This window comes from Anopheles cruzii, chromosome 3 (assembly GCF_943734635.1).
Source record: "Anopheles cruzii chromosome 3, idAnoCruzAS_RS32_06, whole genome shotgun sequence".
Lineage (NCBI taxonomy): Eukaryota > Metazoa > Arthropoda > Insecta > Diptera > Culicidae > Anopheles > Anopheles cruzii.
In genome coordinates this window covers 56,817,111-56,836,691 of record NC_069145.1, presented here as the reverse complement: position 1 = coordinate 56,836,691, position 19,581 = coordinate 56,817,111, and the positions used below count along the sequence as shown (strand labels likewise).

Genomic DNA, 19,581 nt, shown 5'->3' with positions numbered 1-19,581 from the left:
GTGTTGTCCGCTATGAATGGAAACGACCGAATTACGTTATTTTCACTACTACTTAGTAGTGAGAATCATTAGGGAACCGCTAATTCGCTTGCCGGGAGTTTTATTTGGGACAATTCAATTACATTTGTGAGCAAACAAAGAAAGTTTCGCAAGGATTTCATACTCCATGGTTGCCTTCTCGATTCGGTGGGAAGGATAGGTGCACACTTAACCATCTGAAAGAGAAACTATGCAAACTGCGGCCACGGCAGTTAACAGCAGCATAAACAGCAGTGGCACCAACGCAACACCGACCGTTACCAGCGGTGCAAGCAATAGTAGTGGAGTGCATACGAAAACGAAAGAGATGTTTATTTTAAGGGCATTGGAAAAAATCCTCAGCGACAAGGACATCAAACGGTCGCACCATCTTCAGCTGAAACGTGCCTGCGATGTGGCACTTGGTAAGTGTTTGAACGGCGCCCAGAACTGCGTAGTCAGATGTAGGGGATTTTTACTTTTATACATTTTTTCTAGATCATTGATTTGGGTCATGAATTTGCAGCAAGATCATTCTTTTAAAACTCGTATTGATGGGTTTGTTATTTCCTAGGCCCAAAATGATTCTAGCTAATGTTGATGCTCCACTGCTTGATGCTCCACTCCCGGCGCGTTAAGTAGGATAAATGATACAGTTAACGAAAACTTCGTGCAGTCAAACAAATACGGTTAAGGTCATTTGTTGTTTTTTCTATCAATTTTATTTGGGGCACGTTCCTCGTGAGCGTTCAATCGACGAAAGAAAGCATGCAACGGCTGCAAGACTGAAAAAATGAATGCAAACGTGTAAAGTGAGAAAAAATCAATAACACACTTAAGCCCAAGTTTGCACTCGAAGCGATGATTTGTGATAGGTCGCGTAATACATGTTTTGACAAAATGTCTTTTTTTAAATAAACTCGACATTCTAGTCAAAGGTAAAGGTAACAAATAGTTGCACTGTTATTGAAAATGGCTTCAAAGAAACGAAAGATTCGAAATCAGAACTAGCTCCTGCGCTAGACTGCTATACTGCCCTCGGATTTCAATATCTTATTCCTACAGATCTTATTTGACCTTTTTTTATAATACTGTACGGGCGATTACAAAAGTTTCTTGTTTCAAAATCACTGTCACAAAAAAGCATGCCATGTTGCAAGTGAGAACAGTAACTCCGAAATGCACTGTGCACTTTGATTGCGCACCGGATGACACCCAAAGATCTTAGCTGCACTTCAAAGCACTCTGAATTGCTAACCCCCCGAGCAAACGTGGAACACCTTGCACGTTTATCGATTCAGTGACAAAACGAGCAGAAATCATATGCCGTTGATTTAAACAGGAAAGGGAAGGCAGAGAAAAACTGTTACATTTTTCCACTGATAACAGCTACCTGTTCGTGGGGAGCACACGCACGAGAACGGTTCACAGATTGTGCAACCGTTACCATACGAGCAGACGGACGACGGACTAAATGGTGATGGCTCACAGATACAAGCAAGCGCCGAGTGCGCGCAGAAAATGGTCGTAATTTAGTCATCATTCGTCACTGATAGCGTAGCCTACTACTACGCGGCGGAACGTTGATTGTTCCTCTCTTCGCACCTGGATAAGGTGTTGTGTTTGTAGCACCCTTTAGGCGGTTTAGGCTAGATGGACGAAGTGTTTCTGGCCGTTTTCAAACGAATCGAAGACCATTGGGGGTTTGGTTTAAAAGGTTGCCGGGCGGTTTCACAATAAGTTGACGAATGTTGCTTCAATATGTCACAATTCTTATCGCGTTTTTTTCATACTTTGCAGAGGATATTAAAGAGGAGCTCAAACAGGCAGGCCATACGGAACCGAATGGCGAAGCACCGGTTCCGTCGGCGGCACTACCGCTGCCGAAAAATGATTCCGGCAATATTATTAACGCCGAAAAGTACTTCCTGCCCTTCGAGTTGGCTTGTCAGAGTCGGACACCGCGCATCGTTGTGACGGCACTCGATTGTCTGCAGAAGCTGATCGCCTACGGTCATCTGACGGGCAACATTCCCGATTCATCAAACCCGGGCAAATTCCTCATCGATCGGATCGTTACGACGATCTGCAACTGTTTTATGGGCCCCCAGACGGACGAGGGCGTTCAGTTGCAGATCATCAAGGCGTTACTCACCGTCGTAACGTCGCAGCATGTCGAGGTGCACGAGGGAACGGTGCTGCAGGGTGTGCGAACTTGCTACGACATCTATTTGTCGAGCAAAAACCTTATCAACCAAACGACGGCCCGCGCCACACTTACACAGATGTTGAATGTCATTTTCACGAGAATGGAAAATCAAGCATTCGAAACCGTAGCAGCAGCAACGGCACTGGCTGGAGTGACTAGTCCCAATGGGGCCGCTGGAGGCACGCCAGCAACTCCGTCGAGCAGCAGTACTACCGCAGCAGAGGAATCTCCCTCGCCACCGAAACCGGAGCTGATGGTGGCCGAAGAAAAACATCCGGACTATGATGAGATTCGCGCGATTGTGGAAGAGATTATCGACAACGTTATCGAGCAAGCGCAAGCACAAGCCACTGCTAACGCGTCTCAGGTCGCCGCCGCCCAGGATCCGGTGGGCTGTAATGAAGCCAGTGAAACGACCAGTATCGGTGGGATTTCCATCGGTGGAATTACGGACACAGCATCGATCGCACGCGTTCCTTCGCAGGAGAGTATGGAAGTCACGAGTGAAAACGATAGCATCGTAACGGCAAAATTTACCCACATTCTGCAAAAGGACGCATTTCTCGTGTTCCGTGCCCTGTGCAAACTGTCCATGAAACCCCTTCCCGACGGTCATCCCGATCCGAAATCACACGAGCTGCGCTCGAAGATTCTCTCCCTGCATCTGCTACTGTCGATCCTCCAGAACGCTGGCCCCGTGTTTCGCTCGAACGAGATGTTCATCATGGCCATTAAACAGTACCTGTGCGTGGCCCTGTCGAAGAACGGGGGCAGCGCCGTACCGGAAGTGTTCGAGCTTTCGCTTTCCATCTTCGTGGCGCTGCTGTCGAACTTTAAGACCCACCTGAAAAAGCAGATCGAAGTGTTCTTCAAGGAAATCTTTCTCAACATCCTCGAGGCGCCCAGTTCCTCGTTCGAGCACAAGTGGATGGTCATCCAAGCACTGACCCGCATCTGCGCCGACGCTCAGAGCGTGGTGGACATTTACGTTAACTATGATTGTGATTTTTCCGCAGCGAACCTCTTCGAGCGGCTCGTGAACGATCTGTCCAAAATTGGCCAAGGGCGCCAAGCGCTGGAGCTGGGAACGTCGGTAAATCAAGAAAAATCGATGCGTATCCGTGGGCTGGAGTGTTTGGTGTCGATACTGAAGTGTATGGTCGAGTGGAGCAAAGACCTGTACGTGAATCCGAACTCGCAAACGTCGCTCGGTGATCCTCCGACTGCGGCGGCGCCAATGACGACGGTAGTGAAGGGCCAAAGCATGAGCGTCAGTAGGACGCTGGACGATATTCAAAAAGATGCCGCTGGTTGCCGATCGACGGAGCTGAAGTCACACGGGGGTTCGAGTGTTAGTATCAACTCCGTCGAAAGCACCAACACTTCTGGTGGTGGTGGTGGTGGTGGCGGTGGAAACGGTGGCGCAGGTGGTGGCAATCGGGAAGTGCTTGATCTACCGGGCGAGCTGGAGGAGCGCAAGCAGCGCAAGGAAGTGATGGAAATGGGGATCGAAATGTTCAACCGAAAGCCGAAGAAGGGTATCGGGTTTCTGCAGGAGCGGGGACTGCTCGGGATGAGCGTGGAAGATGTGGCCCACTGGCTGCACGAGGATGAGCGGCTCGACAAGACCCAGATTGGCGACTATCTCGGTGAGAACGATGAACGGAGTAAGGCGGTCATGTGTGCGTACATCGATGCGATGAACTTTGCCGAGTTGGACATCGTGGCCGCGCTGCGTCACTTTCTGGAGCAATTTCGGCTACCGGGAGAGGCGCAGAAGATCGATCGTTTGATGGAAAAGTTCGCCTCCCGGTACTGCGACTGCAACCCAAACAATTCGCTCTTTGCGAGCGCCGACACCGTGTACGTGCTCGCGTTCTCCGTAATCATGCTGACAACCGATCTGCACTCGCCACAGGTGAAGCACAAGATGACGAAGGAACAGTACATCAGCATGAACCGTGGCATCAGCGACAACAAGGATCTGCCGGAGGAGTACCTGTCGCAGATCTACGATGAGATTGCGGGGCACGAAATTAAGATGAAGAATACGGTCGCAAGCAAACCTTCCGGCAAGCAGATTATTGTGAACGAAAAGAAGCGTAAGCTGCTGTGGAACCTGGAGATGGAATCGCTTTCGACCACGGCGAAAAACCTGATGGAATCGGTTTCGCATGTGAAGGCTTCGTTCACGTCGGCCAAGCATCTGGAGCATGTGCGTCCGATGTTCAAAATGGCGTGGACCTCCTTTTTGGCAGCATTTTCCGTGGGTCTGCAAGACTGTGACGATCCGGAGATCGCCAGCCTGTGCCTGGACGGTATCCGGTGCGCCGTGCGCATTGCGTGCATCTTTCACATGAGTCTCGAGCGGGACGCGTACGTACAGGCGTTGGCGCGCTTCACGCTGCTGACCGCCAATTCGCCGATCAACGAAATGAAGGCGAAAAATATCGACACCATCAAGACGCTCATCATGGTGGCCCATACCGACGGGAACTACCTGGGGTCCAGTTGGCTCGACATCGTAAAGTGCATTTCGCACCTCGAGCTAGCGCAACTGATCGGGACCGGCGTGCGACCAGAGTTTCTTTCCGGCCCCGCTTCCCACCGTGACACACTGGATCCGTCGGCCAAGGAGCATATCGGCGAAACGAGCTCCCAGAGTATCGTCGTAGCGGTCGATCGTATCTTTACCGGTTCGATACGGCTCGACGGAGACGCGATCGTCGACTTTGTGAAGGCGCTCTGCCAGGTGTCCCTGGACGAGTTGACGCGCCCGCAGCCCCGTATGTTTTCGCTGCAGAAGATTGTGGAAATTTCGTACTACAACATGGGCCGCATCCGGTTGCAGTGGTCGCGCATCTGGCAAATTCTGGGCGAGCACTTTAATGCCGTCGGGTGCAACACGAACGAGGAGATAGCGTTCTTCGCACTCGATTCCCTGCGCCAGCTGTCGATGAAGTTCATCGAGAAGGGCGAGTTTACGAACTTCCGCTTCCAGAAGGACTTCTTGCGCCCGTTCGAGCACATTATGAAGAAGAACAATTCGCCGGCGATCCGTGACATGGTGGTGCGGTGCGTCGCCCAGATGGTCAACTCGCAGGCCCACAACATCAAGTCGGGTTGGAAGAACATTTTTTCCGTCTTTCACCTGGCGGCCGGTGATCATGATGAGGCGATCGTCGAACTGGCGTTCCTTACCACGGGCAAGATCATTAGCGAGTTGTACCGGACGCAGTTCCACATCATGATCGACTCGTTCCAGGATGCCGTCAAGTGCCTGTCGGAGTTTGCGTGCAACGCGCGCTTTCCCGACACGAGCATGGAAGCGATCCGGTTGGTGCGCACGTGTGCGCTGTGCGTTAACGATGCGCCCAATCTGTTTGCCGAGCACGCCGGCATGGAGAATGACGTATCGGTGCCGGAGGAGGATCGAGTTTGGGTGCGCGGCTGGTTCCCGATGCTGTTCTCGCTGTCGTGCGTTGTCAATCGGTGTAAGCTGGACGTACGAACCCGGGGGCTCACGGTGCTGTTTGAGATTGTTAAAACACACGGTGACGCTTACCGGCCCAACTGGTGGCGCGATCTGTTCAACGTGCTGTTCCGCATCTTCGACAACATGAAGCTGCCCGAGCATCACACGGAAAAGGCGGAATGGATGACGACGACGTGCAATCACGCCCTGTACGCGATCATCGATGTTTTCACGCAGTACTTTGACGTCCTCGGGCCGATGCTGTTGGCCGACCTGTACTGCCAACTGCACTGGTGTGTGCAGCAGAACAACGAACAGTTGGCTCGGTCGGGCACAAACTGCCTGGAGAATTTGGTCATCTCGAATGGGCTCAAGTTCGGTGAGGATACGTGGGATAAAACGTGTCAGTGTATGTTGGACATTTTCAACAGTACGCTACCGAACGAGCTGCTGACGTGGAAACCGGATCCATTGCCACAGTCACATCCGATTGCTGCGGTGGCTGCGTCAACGACCGGAGCGCGGCACGAGAATGGAGATCTTCCCCGGCACGGTATTCTGAAGCGCAGTGGCTCACAGCACACGATACACGGCCAGCCGGCCGGCGATCATTCGGGATCTCCCTCGAACGAACCGCCATCCGGGATCACGAACACGTCGGTGCTGTTCGCTAACTTGCTCATCAAGTGTGTCGTGCAGCTTGAGTTGATCCAAACGATCGACAACATCGTCTTCTTTCCGGCAACCTCGCGGAAAGAGGATGCCGAAACGTTGGCACTGGCCACGGCCGAACTTACGTCGGCGTCCGTTCCAACACACAACCATTACAATGGCAATGGGCACACGGCAAACTACCGCCACTCGCTGTCGAGCGCTGAGCTGGAGTGCCAGCGAGAGGAGCAGGGAATGTACAGCTATCTAAACACTCCGCACCTGTTGCAACTGGTCGACTGTTTGCTGCAGAGCCACCGGTTTGCGAAGCGGTTCAACTCCAACAACGACCAGCGGACGGTGCTGTGGAAGGCGGGCTTCAAGGGTTCGCTGAGACCGAATCTGTTGAAACAGGAAACGCAATCCCTGGCGTGCGTCCTGCGGATACTGTTCAAAATGTACTGTGATGAAAACCGGCGGCGCGACTGGGAGGACATCGAGCAGCAACTGATCGGCGTGTGTACCGAGGCGCTGGATTACTTTCTATCGTTGACCAGTGAACCGCATCGCGATGCGTGGACATCGCTGTTACTGCTGGTGATGACGCGTCTGCTGAAGATGCCGGACGCAAGGGTAAGAAGGATTGGCGATACGATCGGTCGGGGAAGGACATTGTTGACACATTCTTTCATTCCCGCCCCGCACAGTTTGCCGCTCACATTGCCAGTTACTATGTGTTTCTGTGCGATTTGACCTGCGTCGACCTGAAACCGGAACTGCGGACCGTACTTCGGCGCGTTTTTCTACGCATCAGTCCGGTGTTTGGAATCTCGAGTGCCACCCAAGGCGGTTCTGCTGCGGCTGCTGCTTCCGCTGGCACCACGGGTTCGCTTGCAGCTACCTAGTATCGGCGAAACGATTCACTATCCCAGCAACCCCGCAGTGCGATGCCACCGGCAGCAATGTCGACGGTCCGGTACGCAAACAGTTCCCATCCGTCGGCGATACCCTCATGCCAGTGTCACTGGCGGGCATTGGCAACTGGGGGACAACGACAGCAGAACGGCCTGCAACATGAACCACAGGCGTCGCGAGGTGTTGCATACACTACCTCTAGCACTAGCAATAAGCGTAACGACGAGTACGGCCACCTCTCGCGTCAATCTTCGCCCACCGTTGGCGCGTACTGTGATGGAACCACCATTTTCCCCGCGGGCCGAAACAGTGCTGGTGTTGAGCGTGGAGGTCGACTGTTGTGGAAGAAGAACCGGAAGTCGTAGTTCGAGCGGCGGCGCTCGACGTCACTATGGATGCTTTTTAGTCCCTTTAGTCGGGTACGGCGGTGGCGTAGGACCTGGCGTTAGATTTCTTCCTCGGGCACTGTCATACTCGGGGTCCCTTCTGAGGCCTTTTTGGGGATGAAAAATTCAACCATTTTATCGCAACTGGGGCACACGCCCCAGGATTTTGTGTACCTTCTTTGTCCACTACACCATTAAATGGTTCCAATTTCGCACCATTCCGTGTCGATAGCCCTCTATTTCGCGATTAAGATTAGGTTGTCCCTATTTTATCTATGTCTGACCCGACCCGACCCGAGATATCATTGAAAGGAGGTTGTGGAGGGTGGAAATCATACTCTGTAAATAGCAATAGCGAGAGTAATAATTCAATACATTTACGGTGTACACACGCGTGTTGCTTCGAAGAAACTCAATCCCATCCTCTAGCGTAAAACGGTACCAATATGGCGCAGGACCGTGCGTGGCTCCACGTGTATGATAAAAAAACACATTGTTGCGAGAATTACACACACCGGTCGGTAGTCATGAAATAAAAAACAAAACTAGCAAAATTAAACCAAAATGTATGGAACACGGTTTAGAGCGAAAAACGTTGGGCACAGGACCAACCAACGGCCTTTTTGAACGCTGGGCGCTGGGGTTGCGGACGACGGCTATGTGGCAATATTAACCTTAGGATTCAAACGGAGAACGAGCTCCCCGCCCGCCCGTACACGGTGTCAGAGGCTGGCGAAAAACACCTTCAAGTGCGTAGAAATGGAAATCAAAAACTAACAGTAAAATAAACATTTAGGTGAAAAGGATTGTTTTGCAACACCTTTGTGTTACTATTGCCACCACGTTTGTAGCATTGTAGCACACATGGTTGTGTTGGTTGCTTAGTAACGACGCGAAAACAGCGAGAGAGAGGTGATACGTAGAGCTCGTGCGTATGTGACCGATCTCAGTAGGAGACGCAAAAGGGAGACATGGTGATAAATTAATAATTTGTTATCTAACGTAATTACCACTGGCAGAGAATATACAGTATATATAAATTAATCATTCGCGTATGATTAAAATACACTCACACACAATTCCTAGCGGGAACGCCGATCGGTTGTTTCCAGCTAAGGTTTAAGGTTCTTTCAATTTGAACTACAAATACCACACGGTTTTATGAAATCATCGCATGGACCCGAAAGATCGTCACGATCTTTTACTTTATTTTTTTTTGCATTTTTCAGTTCAGTTTTTTCACCACTCGAAGAAAAGATTTTCTAAAAGTATACTTTCAGGTTAACAAACGAAATCGGGCAAGGCTCCGAATCACTTGTCCTTTGATGGTGGACCCGTAGCCTTGAGCACCTTGGCAATGTCTTCGTACGCTTCCCGCAAACAATCGACAAACTCACGCCCGTTCCGATGCGGTTTGTAGCTTGAGACAATACTTCCCAGATACCCGGCTTGAATATTGTACCCAACCCCGTAACCATCGCGTACCACCGGGCCAAACGCTCCGGCCAGCAGAGCCGGTGACGAGAGCGTGCTGGTCGACAGTATGTTATGGTTGATCGCAGCATAAGCCGGATCTTCGTACAGGGCCGGCACCGGGAGACCATTTCGCTGGGCCGTATGACGCAGCCCAAACAGATGACGATCGAAACCCTGACCCATCGCTGCCTCCTTCGTTAGTTGCCCGTGAACCGTCGAACAGCGGTTCAGGATTTCGCGTAGCTCAGCCGCAGTCTTCCGCTGTCCCGTTTTTCGTTCAACCTCCAAGCAAAACTCCTTCGTTGCCATCGTACACGGTCGCATCGTTTCCGTTCGGCCGTGCCGGAACGCAGCCGTACTGCACGATTCGTACGTTCCGACGAACTGGCCGTGCTGCTTGTAGAATGCAAGTTGAAAGCCCAGCTGCATGACCGAGTCGGGGCTGATGCGCTGCTGCTTGCAGAAACCCTTGTTCATGCCCTCAAACTTCATAAAGTTCATGTCCAGCGAATCGATGGCCGCGTTATGATTGTTTTCCGCTACTCTCAGGGCACTGCGAACCGTTTCGTCTACGGTGAACTCGATCGGTAAGACTCCATCGCGGGTCGGGTCTCCCTTCGTGCCAGGATGCACAAACGGGGCAGTGGTCGTTTCTTTGAAAATCTCCTGAAAGTAACGCAACACCGCGACACCGTCACCCCACGAGTGCTCGAAGTTGATGCCGGCCGTACCGTCCTTGGCTACGATCAGCGAAAATGATTTATCGAACCACCGGTTGGTGCCATCGCCAAAGAGAAAGTCCCGTATCGCCGGTACTGGGTTCACTGGATCGGCCGTCGATTCGTCCAGACATAGACAGAACAAGGCGGAATCGACGAGTTCGAGAGATTTGGCGTTTCCGGTTAGTTGCGCCAAGTGGTTTCTGGCCGCCGCCCAAGTGTCTCTATTTTCAGTTGTCAGCAATCCGAGAGGATCCGCAGCCAGCGATCGTTGGTCGTTGAGAACCCGTTCGAGGCGACTCATTAGTGTGGCCGGTTGTTCGATATTTCCTATCAGGACAAAATCAGGATTAAACGACGGGACGAGTGTTGCGACATTGGGGCCGGTCGTGCCGCTTACCTGCCTCATCAAGCACGTCCACGGCATACATATTTCCTCTCCGCAGGACGAGCACATGACGGGAAGTTTCGTTGCGATAGATACGGTCCTTGCCCTGCTCCGGTATGCGCGTTCCACCGAACAGCCCCTGATATTGGCTCATATCGAGTGGGAAAGCTTTGAACGTGTACGCCACATAGGTCGACAGGAACGAGGGAATCATCGACGTGACGGTACGGAACGTGGCCGTATCACTTTTGGCCGGGTTCATGTGGAAAACTTCGGGCTCAAGATAGCGGGCCCGTAGAGAGCGCATAAAACGCAACGAACTAACGAGCAAATTAGTCGTCCGCAGTAGCTGCTCGTTGTACTCTGGCCGTGGATCCGGATTCATCATCAGCAGTGGGTTATAATTGAGCGGTAATGGGGCGCGGTCGCGCAGATACATTTCGAACCACGGTTCCGAGATGTAGCTGGTGTGTTTATTTTGACCATCAAATTCCTTCAGCAGTGTCTGCAGTTGGGGACCGTCCTTTTCTTTGAACTGCTCCACGGCCTTCTGGGTGCGTTCGAACGCATCGTGGGCCAGCAACGGTTGCTGAGCGGCCAGATAGCGTTCGCAGGTTTTCGGGAGCAACGGAATGGGTAACCGGGGCAACGAGGGCTGAAAGTGCAGCATCGGTATCTTTGATCGCTGCAGATACTGATACTCATCACCGCTGGTCGATCGTACGGCTGAGGTAGAGCTGTGCCGCGTGACCATATTCCCCACTGGCGACCAGTGAACTTTCGGAATTCGCAACATTTTTTGCACAATTGTTACCTACGGAATGGCTGAAAGGGCAAAAGCACAAGGCACCTCGGGATGGAAGACTAAATTAACGCACTGTGACAGTGAATTAAATCGATTGTGAAAACTGCCGTTTGGAGGGCTCAAAGTTCAACCTCAGGTTCGTTTCTCCCCTGAAGAGAAAGAGCGAATGAGTAGGTCCTTCGAAAAGAAGTCGATGTTTGTGCTACGGGCGCCGTACGAATAATCTAATCAGACGTGGTAAGACACAAGCAGATTAGGGGCCGTTGTGCATCACGGACGCTTTTGGGAACGAAACGGGGCTTCAAATTTCGATAACAATTTATACGATCAGCCCCCTACTGTTCTGCCAGCAAAGCAAAAAAAGCTGCTGTCCAGCTGATTGAAGTATACACAACAAACGCACACAATGTGACACACAATGAAAGGGGGGGTTTCGTAGTGAAAATGTATCAGCAAGATAACTAAAACTCATCATCAAATGAAGCTTTTATATCTTCATTTTCTTAAGTTATCCATTTAAAGCAGCATTTAAGCATTTAAGCATTTGTTTAAAATCAAGAAATCTCTGATTGGCAGCACTTCCAAGGGATATCAGAGAATGACGTTTGAGTTGTCAACACCCAAGAAACGCCCCACGGTGAATCACTTTGCAAGTAAAGCTATTCGTCGTTTCGGCTTCCGTCGGCATTTTTGGATAAAATTCGTGTAGACGGACCAGAGTCCGCGAATTTTATCTTTTTTACGGTAGTGCTTTCACTCAGCTTGTTTTTGCACAAATACATCCTTCGTGGTGAGTTGCCGAAACAAGTTAGCACCCGTTCTTTGGATTCCCCAAGGGTGTGCGTTTCCCTAGCCTAAAGTCCGGTCCTTGTTTTGCGTGATTCCCCAACTCGTTTGAAGAACTAGTCGTACTACCTGAACGCAGGAAATCATGACCGAGAGACACACGTTTGGGGGAACCGTTAGCCCGATCACTTGCCATGCCTGGAACAAGGATCGGTCGCGTAAGTGTGATGCCTCTGCGGATCCTTCTCATTGATCGTTTCCCTAACTTATGGCGTTTACTTATGTTTTCTAGAGATTGCCATCTCACCGAACAACCACGAGGTGCATATCTACAAACGCGACGGTGCCGAATGGAAGCTACTGGATGTGCTGAATCAGCACGATCTGCGTGTTATGGGAATCGATTGGGCACCGAATACGAATCGCATCGTGACCTGTGCCGTCGATCGGAACGCCTACGTCTGGACGCAGGGTGACGATGGCAAATGGAAGCCGACCCTCGTGTTGTTGCGCATCAACCGCGCAGCCACCTGCGTGCGCTGGTCGCCGCTGGAGAACAAGTTTGCGGTCGGTTCCGGAGCCCGGCTGATCTCGGTGTGCTACTTCGAGTCCGAGAACGATTGGTGGGTTTCGAAGCACATCAAAAAGCCGATCCGCTCGACGGTAACCTCGCTGGACTGGCACCCGAACAACGTTCTGCTGGTGGCCGGCTCCACCGACTACAAGGTGCGCGTGTTCTCGGCATTTATCAAGGACATCGAACAGCACCCGGAACCGACCGCATGGGGACCGAAGAAGCCGCTCGGTCAGATCCTGGCCGAGTTTAAGAACTCGACCACCGGTGGCGGCTGGGTGCACAGTGTGAGTTTTTCCGCCGATGGCAATCGGATTTGCTGGGTCGGACACGACAGCGCCATCAACGTCGCTACGGCCAACGGGGGCGGGTTCGTGGTTAAACAGAAAACCGAGTTTCTCCCGTTTCTGTGCTGTGAATGGATTTCGCCCCAATCGATACTTGTGGCGGGCCACAGCTGCGTCCCGTTGGTCTATACCGTGAACGACGCAAAGATTGTGCTAGCTGCCAAACTGGACCAGTCGACAAAGAAGGAACAGGGCGGCATCTCAGCGATGCGTATCTTCCAATCGCTGGATCGTAATCTGCGCACGGAAAATTCGGACACCAGCCTGGAGTCGATCCACCAGAACGCTATCAGCTGCGTTTGTCTGTACAGTGGCGAGAAGGGAAACGTACAGAGGATCAGCACGTCTGGACTGGACGGTCAGTTGGTCATTTGGGACATCGACACGCTGACCAGATCCATGCAGGGATTGAAGCTTTAAAAAGATAGCTCCTCCACTCCCTTCCGGGGTCTTGCGGGGGTTGTACTGCGTATTATTAGTCTGCGCGAAACGCGGACTAAACGTTTGATGCATTTGATTCTATTTCTCACGCAATAGTCTGCGCGCGTACGTTACTGGAAATAAACAATTCATTCCTCAAACCATACAACGTGTGAAGTTTTTGATCAACTTTCGTTCGGGGAATCCAATTAAGCAGGTTGTTATCAGAGATTTTGAGCAATAATAGCCGCACTAGCAGTTCAAGCTCGCACCACCAGAGGCAATTTTCAGCGCTGCATTCAACGAGACAGGGGGAGAGTTATGACATACTGCGAAGATAGGTTGCGGTTTATCAGTGGAGTTTATTTTTACTCTTTTTGTTTTTTTTACATTTTGATTTATGCTTCTAGCAACTTCTAGCAATTTCACGCGTAACGCTTTGCGAAGGCCGAAACTGTTCCATTAAATCATTAAATGCAATTTTCTCTTTATCCACCAAGCTGCTTGTAGAGCAAAGGCACGTAATCATCCCATTCGGCTTGGTACAAGTTTCCGGCCACCGGATTGCCCAGCTTGTACTTTTCAGCAAACTTCCGAATGGCGAATCCGCCGCGATTGTCGCCGCTCGTGTTGGGGAGCCGGAGTTCGTCGAAGGTTAGCTTGCCGCTCTGTTTGTACACCAAAAACACGTATCGATGAAGACCGGTGTCGGGCGGCGGCCCCGATCCGACGTACGCCGAAAGGGTTTCGCCCTTGGCAACGTCGTTGCCCGGAATGTTGCCGACCAGCCAATGGTGCCACTCGCGGAACTTTGGCTCCTTGCGGCTCGGGGCATCCGGGTCGGTCATGCAGAGTGTGTAGAGGGAGCCGGCCTCCGCATTCCACTCTACCTTCCTTAACCTGCGTCGGTGTTAACACGTTACCCTCTTCGACGACGGCTCCGCTGGGGTAGGAGACTTTGGCCACAGCGGCCGGGGCCACGGGAATTACATCGGGAACCACTTCATGTTTCTCCATGCTTTTCACAATGGCGGAGCTGAATAATCGGATTGAGGTTGCGAGCAAAGGGCGGGCGGCCAGCACAATTGAGCACATTGTTTTGAGCGACGAAAGATTGCAAAACGGGGCTCGACAAAAGTGCTCGAATTTTATTGCTCACCGGCCGGATAACAAGGAGCAAAGTCTACACTACCAATAAATTATATTTTCAATTTGTTCGGATAAGCTGTTTAACGGCTCGTTTGCTGGTTCGTTAATAATACAACAAATAAGGAGAATATTAACCGTAAAATTACCTGACCTAGAAAAATGCCGAATTTGGCCGATGGAAGTATAGGGTAGACAACATACAAAACATAAAAGTAGGACAAAAGCATGCTTTTTTGAAAAGTTTGGATACTTTTATTTTACATAGCATAAAATATATAGAAAAAAGAATATATAAAAAGGTCGATAAAAGCAGATAAGTTTCAAATAAAAAATAACTTTAAGAAAATGTAAGACGAACGTAACCAGTACCCATTCTTATTGCCTTCGTAAGTAGCTGATTCGACCGCGGCAGCTGATAATTGATATTTAAAACTCCGGAAACCAATTGGAATATGGAAGATGCTTTTTTAATACTGCTACGATACGTGTATACTGTTTCAAGATTCACGGATCTCTCCGTGTTGCAAAACCAACCTGGCATTTTTGTGATTGCTATCTCCTCCAATGAACTGGCCTCTTAGTTTGGCCATTATCCTTCTCGTGATTTGTTTATGTTTGAACTTAATTTCGATTCAGGGGTTCATTCGGTCGCCCTCAATTTCTTGATAACTTAATAAGCTTAGGACGTGCATCAAAAGGAAGTAAAGATGTTACTGTTCGTCCATGTCCTTTGCACCGTGCTTCAGGATTCTGGTAAATTCGATATAGTCAAACAAGCCGTTCTTTATCGGTGCTTCGCGGAACATCTCGTCCACGTCCTCGTCCGAGAAACGGTCACCCATGGTGGTCAACAACTCGCGCAATCTGTCCTCATGCATAACGCCACTGTTCTCCTCGTCGAAACAACCGAATGCGTTCTTGATTACCTCCTCCGGATCCGTACCTTGAAGACGCTCGCCGAACAGTGTAAGAAACATGGTAAAGTTGATCGGTCCTGGTGCTTCATTCATCATGCCATCCAGGAAGTCTTCCGTCGGGTTTTTGCCCAGCGAAGCGAGCATATCGTGCAGGTCGTCCTTCTCAATGAACCCGTCCCGGTTTTGATCAATCATGTTAAACGCTTCTTTGAATTCGGCGATCTGTGCCTTATCGAACATGGCGAACACGTTAGAGGTGGCGCGTTGGGCCCGCTTCTTCGTCGTACTGCGACGTCCGGCAGTCTTGCGCGACGACATCCTTTCGTTGGTTAGAGAGTTTTTGGCACACAAACAAAACTATTCGAGGCTTTAGAGACGACTGTGCTGGTGATCCGAATTGCAGGCTGAAACTTGATGTGGTAAGAGAAGGAAACATGATAAAGTTATTTCTGGAATAGTTGGAAGATCCAAATGAAGTGCATAAAGATCTTTTCATTGCGAATGGACATTATAACATTTAAAATCACACAGTTCAGCGGCCTTAATTTCTTACAATGGTTTTAAATGTACAGGTGCGGTTTGCCAAGGAGTGCTTGTACCAAACCCAACAGAATAAGCTACCCCCTCTTTGTCTCATTGTCCAGAGCTACCGATACCCTCATTTCCAGATGACTGTGATGGTGGAAATGGATGAGTCACTTACGCAAGGTTACTGCGTCCGAGACAATTCCATAAACGGCTATCTGCTTCGTAGGCAAAGACAAAATGTTGACCACTCCCAAAAATATTTGCCCATTGACCCAAACATGCGATGGAAAAATTAAACAAGATTTACTTACATTGCGCGTAGCAAGACGTAAAATTTAACACCAGATGTTTTTACAAAACAATCAAGTTACAACTCAACCCAGTTTTATCGCTCTGTCATCGAGGCTGGGTAAAATGACGTTTGTCGTTCCACAAAATCGAGCAGCTCAGAAAGTGACTAGATTAGCTGTTTATAATGAAATTAATATAAAATTCCGTTTGCGTGCGTTCTTTTCGACTAAAATGCATGGTTTGTGGTGCACGGTTACACAATATTTCATTCAAATTACGTATGAACAGATTCTCGGCGTCGTTTTGAATCACCCTGCTTTTTCTTGAGAAGTGCGCGCTTAAATTCCTTCACTGACAGTTGTTTGTTTTGGTTCGTTCAAAGAATTTTGGAGTTAAGAGAAAATGTTATTTCCGCAAGATACCAACTTTTCTAACCCTCCTACGGGGGCCAATTTTGAGCGGCTAAAGGTGCCGTACTTGAACCGATCGGAAAAGTATCACTTCCAGGGGAAAAAAGACTTCAGCAAGCAGTTTGCTTTTATTTACGCTTCTCGCTTGGACGAAATGCTGACGCTCGTTTCGGAACGTGTGGTGAAGAAATGGGGCAACGAGATCTCTATCAAGCGATTGGCCGATCTGCGGGAAGAATGTCCGCAAAAGTGTGTCATTATTGGGACACTTTTCAAGCATCAGGTAGGAAAATCTACGAACAACCATTCCGTACAACATTCGCCATTGGCTACCTTTATTTGATAGGAACTAAAACCTAGCGTGTTGCGTGAAATTTCGGAGGAAAATCAACTTGCACCGCAGCCACCCCGGTCGCATTACGCCGACGACAAGGATATTCTCGTCCTGGAGGATGCCCTTCAGCGCATTAGGTTGGTTGGGAAGATCGACGTACACTCGGTTGTTACGGGAGTCGTCTGCGCTTTATTAGGTGAGTTGTTACGTTTCCACGATACTCTGTCAGGACTATGAAAGGTAGCCGCCCATGTGAAAGTTAGTTTTTAATCCAGTATTTATGATACTCTTCTGCTCGAAAATATTGAAATCGATCGTTTGATCTACAAGGACAAGACAGTAAGTGAAACAATCATTCGTCTCAATGTTTCTCATTTGAGTGGATAACACAAATGATTTGGTTGCACCATCACGCACAACAGCCAAAGTTCCTATCGACAACATTCCACCACAAGGAACGGTCTTTGCATATTATCACATTACACAATTGGCATGGCATGCAACAAGTGGATACATTACTCATTCCAATTATAAAAATTGAAAAGCTATTTGCTGTTCGTTATGCTTAGTTCACAAAGCTTTTCATTCGGAGCTCCATGTTCACAAAACACGCTTGTGTTCGTAATTTTCGCACACATCAGCCTGGAACGCTCATGTAGTTTCGCACAACACTAATTCTATTTCTTTCTTACATCAGGGTATGAGGAATCGAATGGACGATTTTTCGTTGAAGACTACATCTTCTATGAAGGCGGACCCCAAAAGCCACTAAAATCTTTGGAATACTCTCCGTTGTTGGTACTAGTATCGGGATTGAATCAGGTGAGCATTAAGCATTTTCGTCTTTACCCACTTGGACAATTAACATTTTTTTATATTTTTACGATTTACTTACTGCTCGCTACTAAGACTGCCGCAAACGATTGTTCGGTTTCGTTGGAATTATTCCAGCAATGGATTTTCGGTAATTTGGAGGGTTTCGGGCAGGTCCATGATTGGGAAGCCGCTAGTGTTGTGCGGATCGTAATTGCCGGTAATTCGGTGAAAGCCACTCTGAAACACAAAAATCATCTTCACACGAAGGCCACGAACGAAGCTGCGGAACTGGTAGCGGCGGTCAAAGCAGTCGATACGTTGGTTTACAACCTGGCACAATCCGTTCCGGTAGATCTTATGCCGGGCGAGTTCGATCCGGCCAATCATATGATACCGCAACAACCGATGCATCATTGTCTATTCCCGCGGTCAGTTGAATATTCAAGCTTCCGCGGCGTACCGAATCCGTACGCGTTCGAGTTGGCAGATCGTTTCATCGTTGGTACATCCGGTCAGAACGTACAGGATATAATGCGTTATTCGAAAATTGAGTGTCCGCTGGAAGCTTTAAGGGCATCGCTTCAATGGAGTCACATATTCCCCACTGCTCCGGACACGCTGCCATGCTATCCGTACAGTCAGAAAGATCCATTCATCGTGACCGAATGTCCACATGTGTACTTTGCGGGCAACACGGGAGACTTCCTGACAGAAGAGTGGAATGGATCGGACGGAAAACAGAAAACACGATTGGTCTGTGTGCCATCATTTTCGGAGCATCAGAGTGTTGCCGTTGTGAATATTCGTACGTTGGAATGCAGGAAGGTGAGCTTCAAGGTAGAAAACTTTGGTGACGAAGAAGAATGAATTACTGCATTTATATCAAGATAGGTGGATCAGTGATCCCGTTTCTCCTTGTTGTACCATCAAACAACTACAGTTCAAATAAAATTCGTTTGTGTTTAAGCAAACAAATTCTCACAAAAAAATTCTAAAAATATACAGAAACATACTTGTAACTTTTAACTTTTTCTTTGCCTTTATTCTCAAATGCACAACGATGGCTGACGGTTCTCGGTAGCGGAAAAATGGTTTTGTTCTTTTGCAAGATGATATTTTTTTGAAAAGCAGAAAATGTCTCTACAAACATTCAGATACACGGTATGGAGAGTTAGAGTAAGACTGGCAAATCGGTAAATGAGGTCGGAAAACCTTTCGCTCGGATAAGAAAATAAAAAGAATGCGTGGATACGATCATCTACAATCTACGGCGATTTTAACGATGGAGCGATTGTATGTACATTGCGCTGTAATACTATCTCTACTGGTTTAGGTAACGGCATTTTCTCGTCAGTAGTGATGTTTGCGTTTTTGCTCCGCTTCTATTCATGCACGCCAGTTACAGTACACGGTTGGTTTTGCTTTTTGTTAACAGCGACAGGTTTTGTTTGTGTTTGCAACTTCTATAACAAAGCGTTATGTACATGTTGTTGAAGAGCAATTCTTCCGTGTCCACAGATGTTGAGGATCCTTGGTATATCCTTTTCTCATCCTTACGTTAGGGGAAGGAAAAAAAACGGCTATGGCAAGGACCTTTACATACATTTGCAGTGTATACAGTGTATACATTTGCTTTAGTTTTGATTTAATAACTTTTTACAATTCTGTTTTTTGATCTTGTTTGCGTAATCGTTTTGGCTGAAATAAACTTAACACAAATTTGTGTTCTATAATTCTAAGACTTTGCATTTTGCTCATTTGTGGCCATCGTATTGTGTCAACACATTTTCAAACGAAACTATTGGTGCGCTTCAAAAAGCTTCTAGACTCATAGGTAGTTTTCAGTTAACGTAGTAACTTCCTTAACAATAATCAACTCGACGATCGGTAACTGGCGCCACACTTGCGTCGATACGTGCTGCTTACACATTTTTATTTCTTTAAACTTCTCAATTCTCTAATCACAA

At 48.9% G+C, this 19,581-nt stretch overlaps 6 protein-coding genes across 6 annotated transcripts; 3 read left to right on the top strand and 3 right to left on the bottom strand.

Moving 5' to 3' along the window:
• The first annotated feature begins 229 nt into the window (after positions 1-229).
• On the top strand, positions 230-7,270 carry LOC128272747 (brefeldin A-inhibited guanine nucleotide-exchange protein 1). Its single transcript, XM_053010616.1, has 3 exons — positions 230-443; positions 1,819-6,986; positions 7,061-7,270. Exons 1-3 carry the CDS (start codon positions 230-232, stop codon positions 7,256-7,258), a joined length of 5,580 nt encoding a protein of 1,859 aa, XP_052866576.1. The 3' UTR covers positions 7,259-7,270.
• Positions 7,271-8,965: 1,695 nt separating this feature from the next.
• LOC128271751 (carnitine O-palmitoyltransferase 2, mitochondrial) lies at positions 8,966-11,199 on the bottom strand. Its single transcript, XM_053009380.1, has 2 exons — positions 10,250-11,199; positions 8,966-10,179 (listed from the first exon to the last, which is right to left on the bottom strand). Exons 1-2 carry the CDS (start codon positions 11,031-11,033, stop codon positions 8,966-8,968), a joined length of 1,998 nt encoding a protein of 665 aa, XP_052865340.1. The 5' UTR covers positions 11,034-11,199.
• Positions 11,200-11,691: 492 nt separating this feature from the next.
• Positions 11,692-13,323, top strand: LOC128271705 (actin-related protein 2/3 complex subunit 1A-B). The gene is made up of 2 exons (XM_053009322.1): positions 11,692-12,046; positions 12,121-13,323. The coding sequence occupies exons 1-2, from the start codon at positions 11,974-11,976 to the stop codon at positions 13,167-13,169; spliced, it is 1,122 nt and encodes a 373-aa protein (XP_052865282.1). The 5' UTR covers positions 11,692-11,973; the 3' UTR covers positions 13,170-13,323.
• A 195-nt stretch (positions 13,324-13,518) lies between these two features.
• LOC128273865 (protein D2-like) lies at positions 13,519-14,291 on the bottom strand. Its single transcript, XM_053011923.1, is given in 2 exon segments — positions 13,519-14,060; positions 14,062-14,291. Coding segments are annotated over 2 exon segments (606 nt in total). The 5' UTR covers positions 14,265-14,291; the 3' UTR covers positions 13,519-13,657.
• Positions 14,292-14,926: 635 nt separating this feature from the next.
• LOC128273866 (myosin regulatory light chain sqh) lies at positions 14,927-15,726 on the bottom strand. The gene has a single exon (XM_053011925.1). The coding sequence runs from the start codon at positions 15,551-15,553 to the stop codon at positions 15,029-15,031; it is 525 nt and encodes a 174-aa protein (XP_052867885.1). The 5' UTR covers positions 15,554-15,726; the 3' UTR covers positions 14,927-15,028.
• A 709-nt stretch (positions 15,727-16,435) lies between these two features.
• On the top strand, positions 16,436-18,634 carry LOC128273864 (DNA polymerase delta subunit 2). Its single transcript, XM_053011922.1, has 4 exons — positions 16,436-16,747; positions 16,811-16,994; positions 17,496-17,620; positions 17,708-18,634. The coding sequence occupies exons 1-4, from the start codon at positions 16,457-16,459 to the stop codon at positions 18,479-18,481; spliced, it is 1,374 nt and encodes a 457-aa protein (XP_052867882.1). The 5' UTR covers positions 16,436-16,456; the 3' UTR covers positions 18,482-18,634.
• Positions 18,635-19,581: the final 947 nt, after the last annotated feature.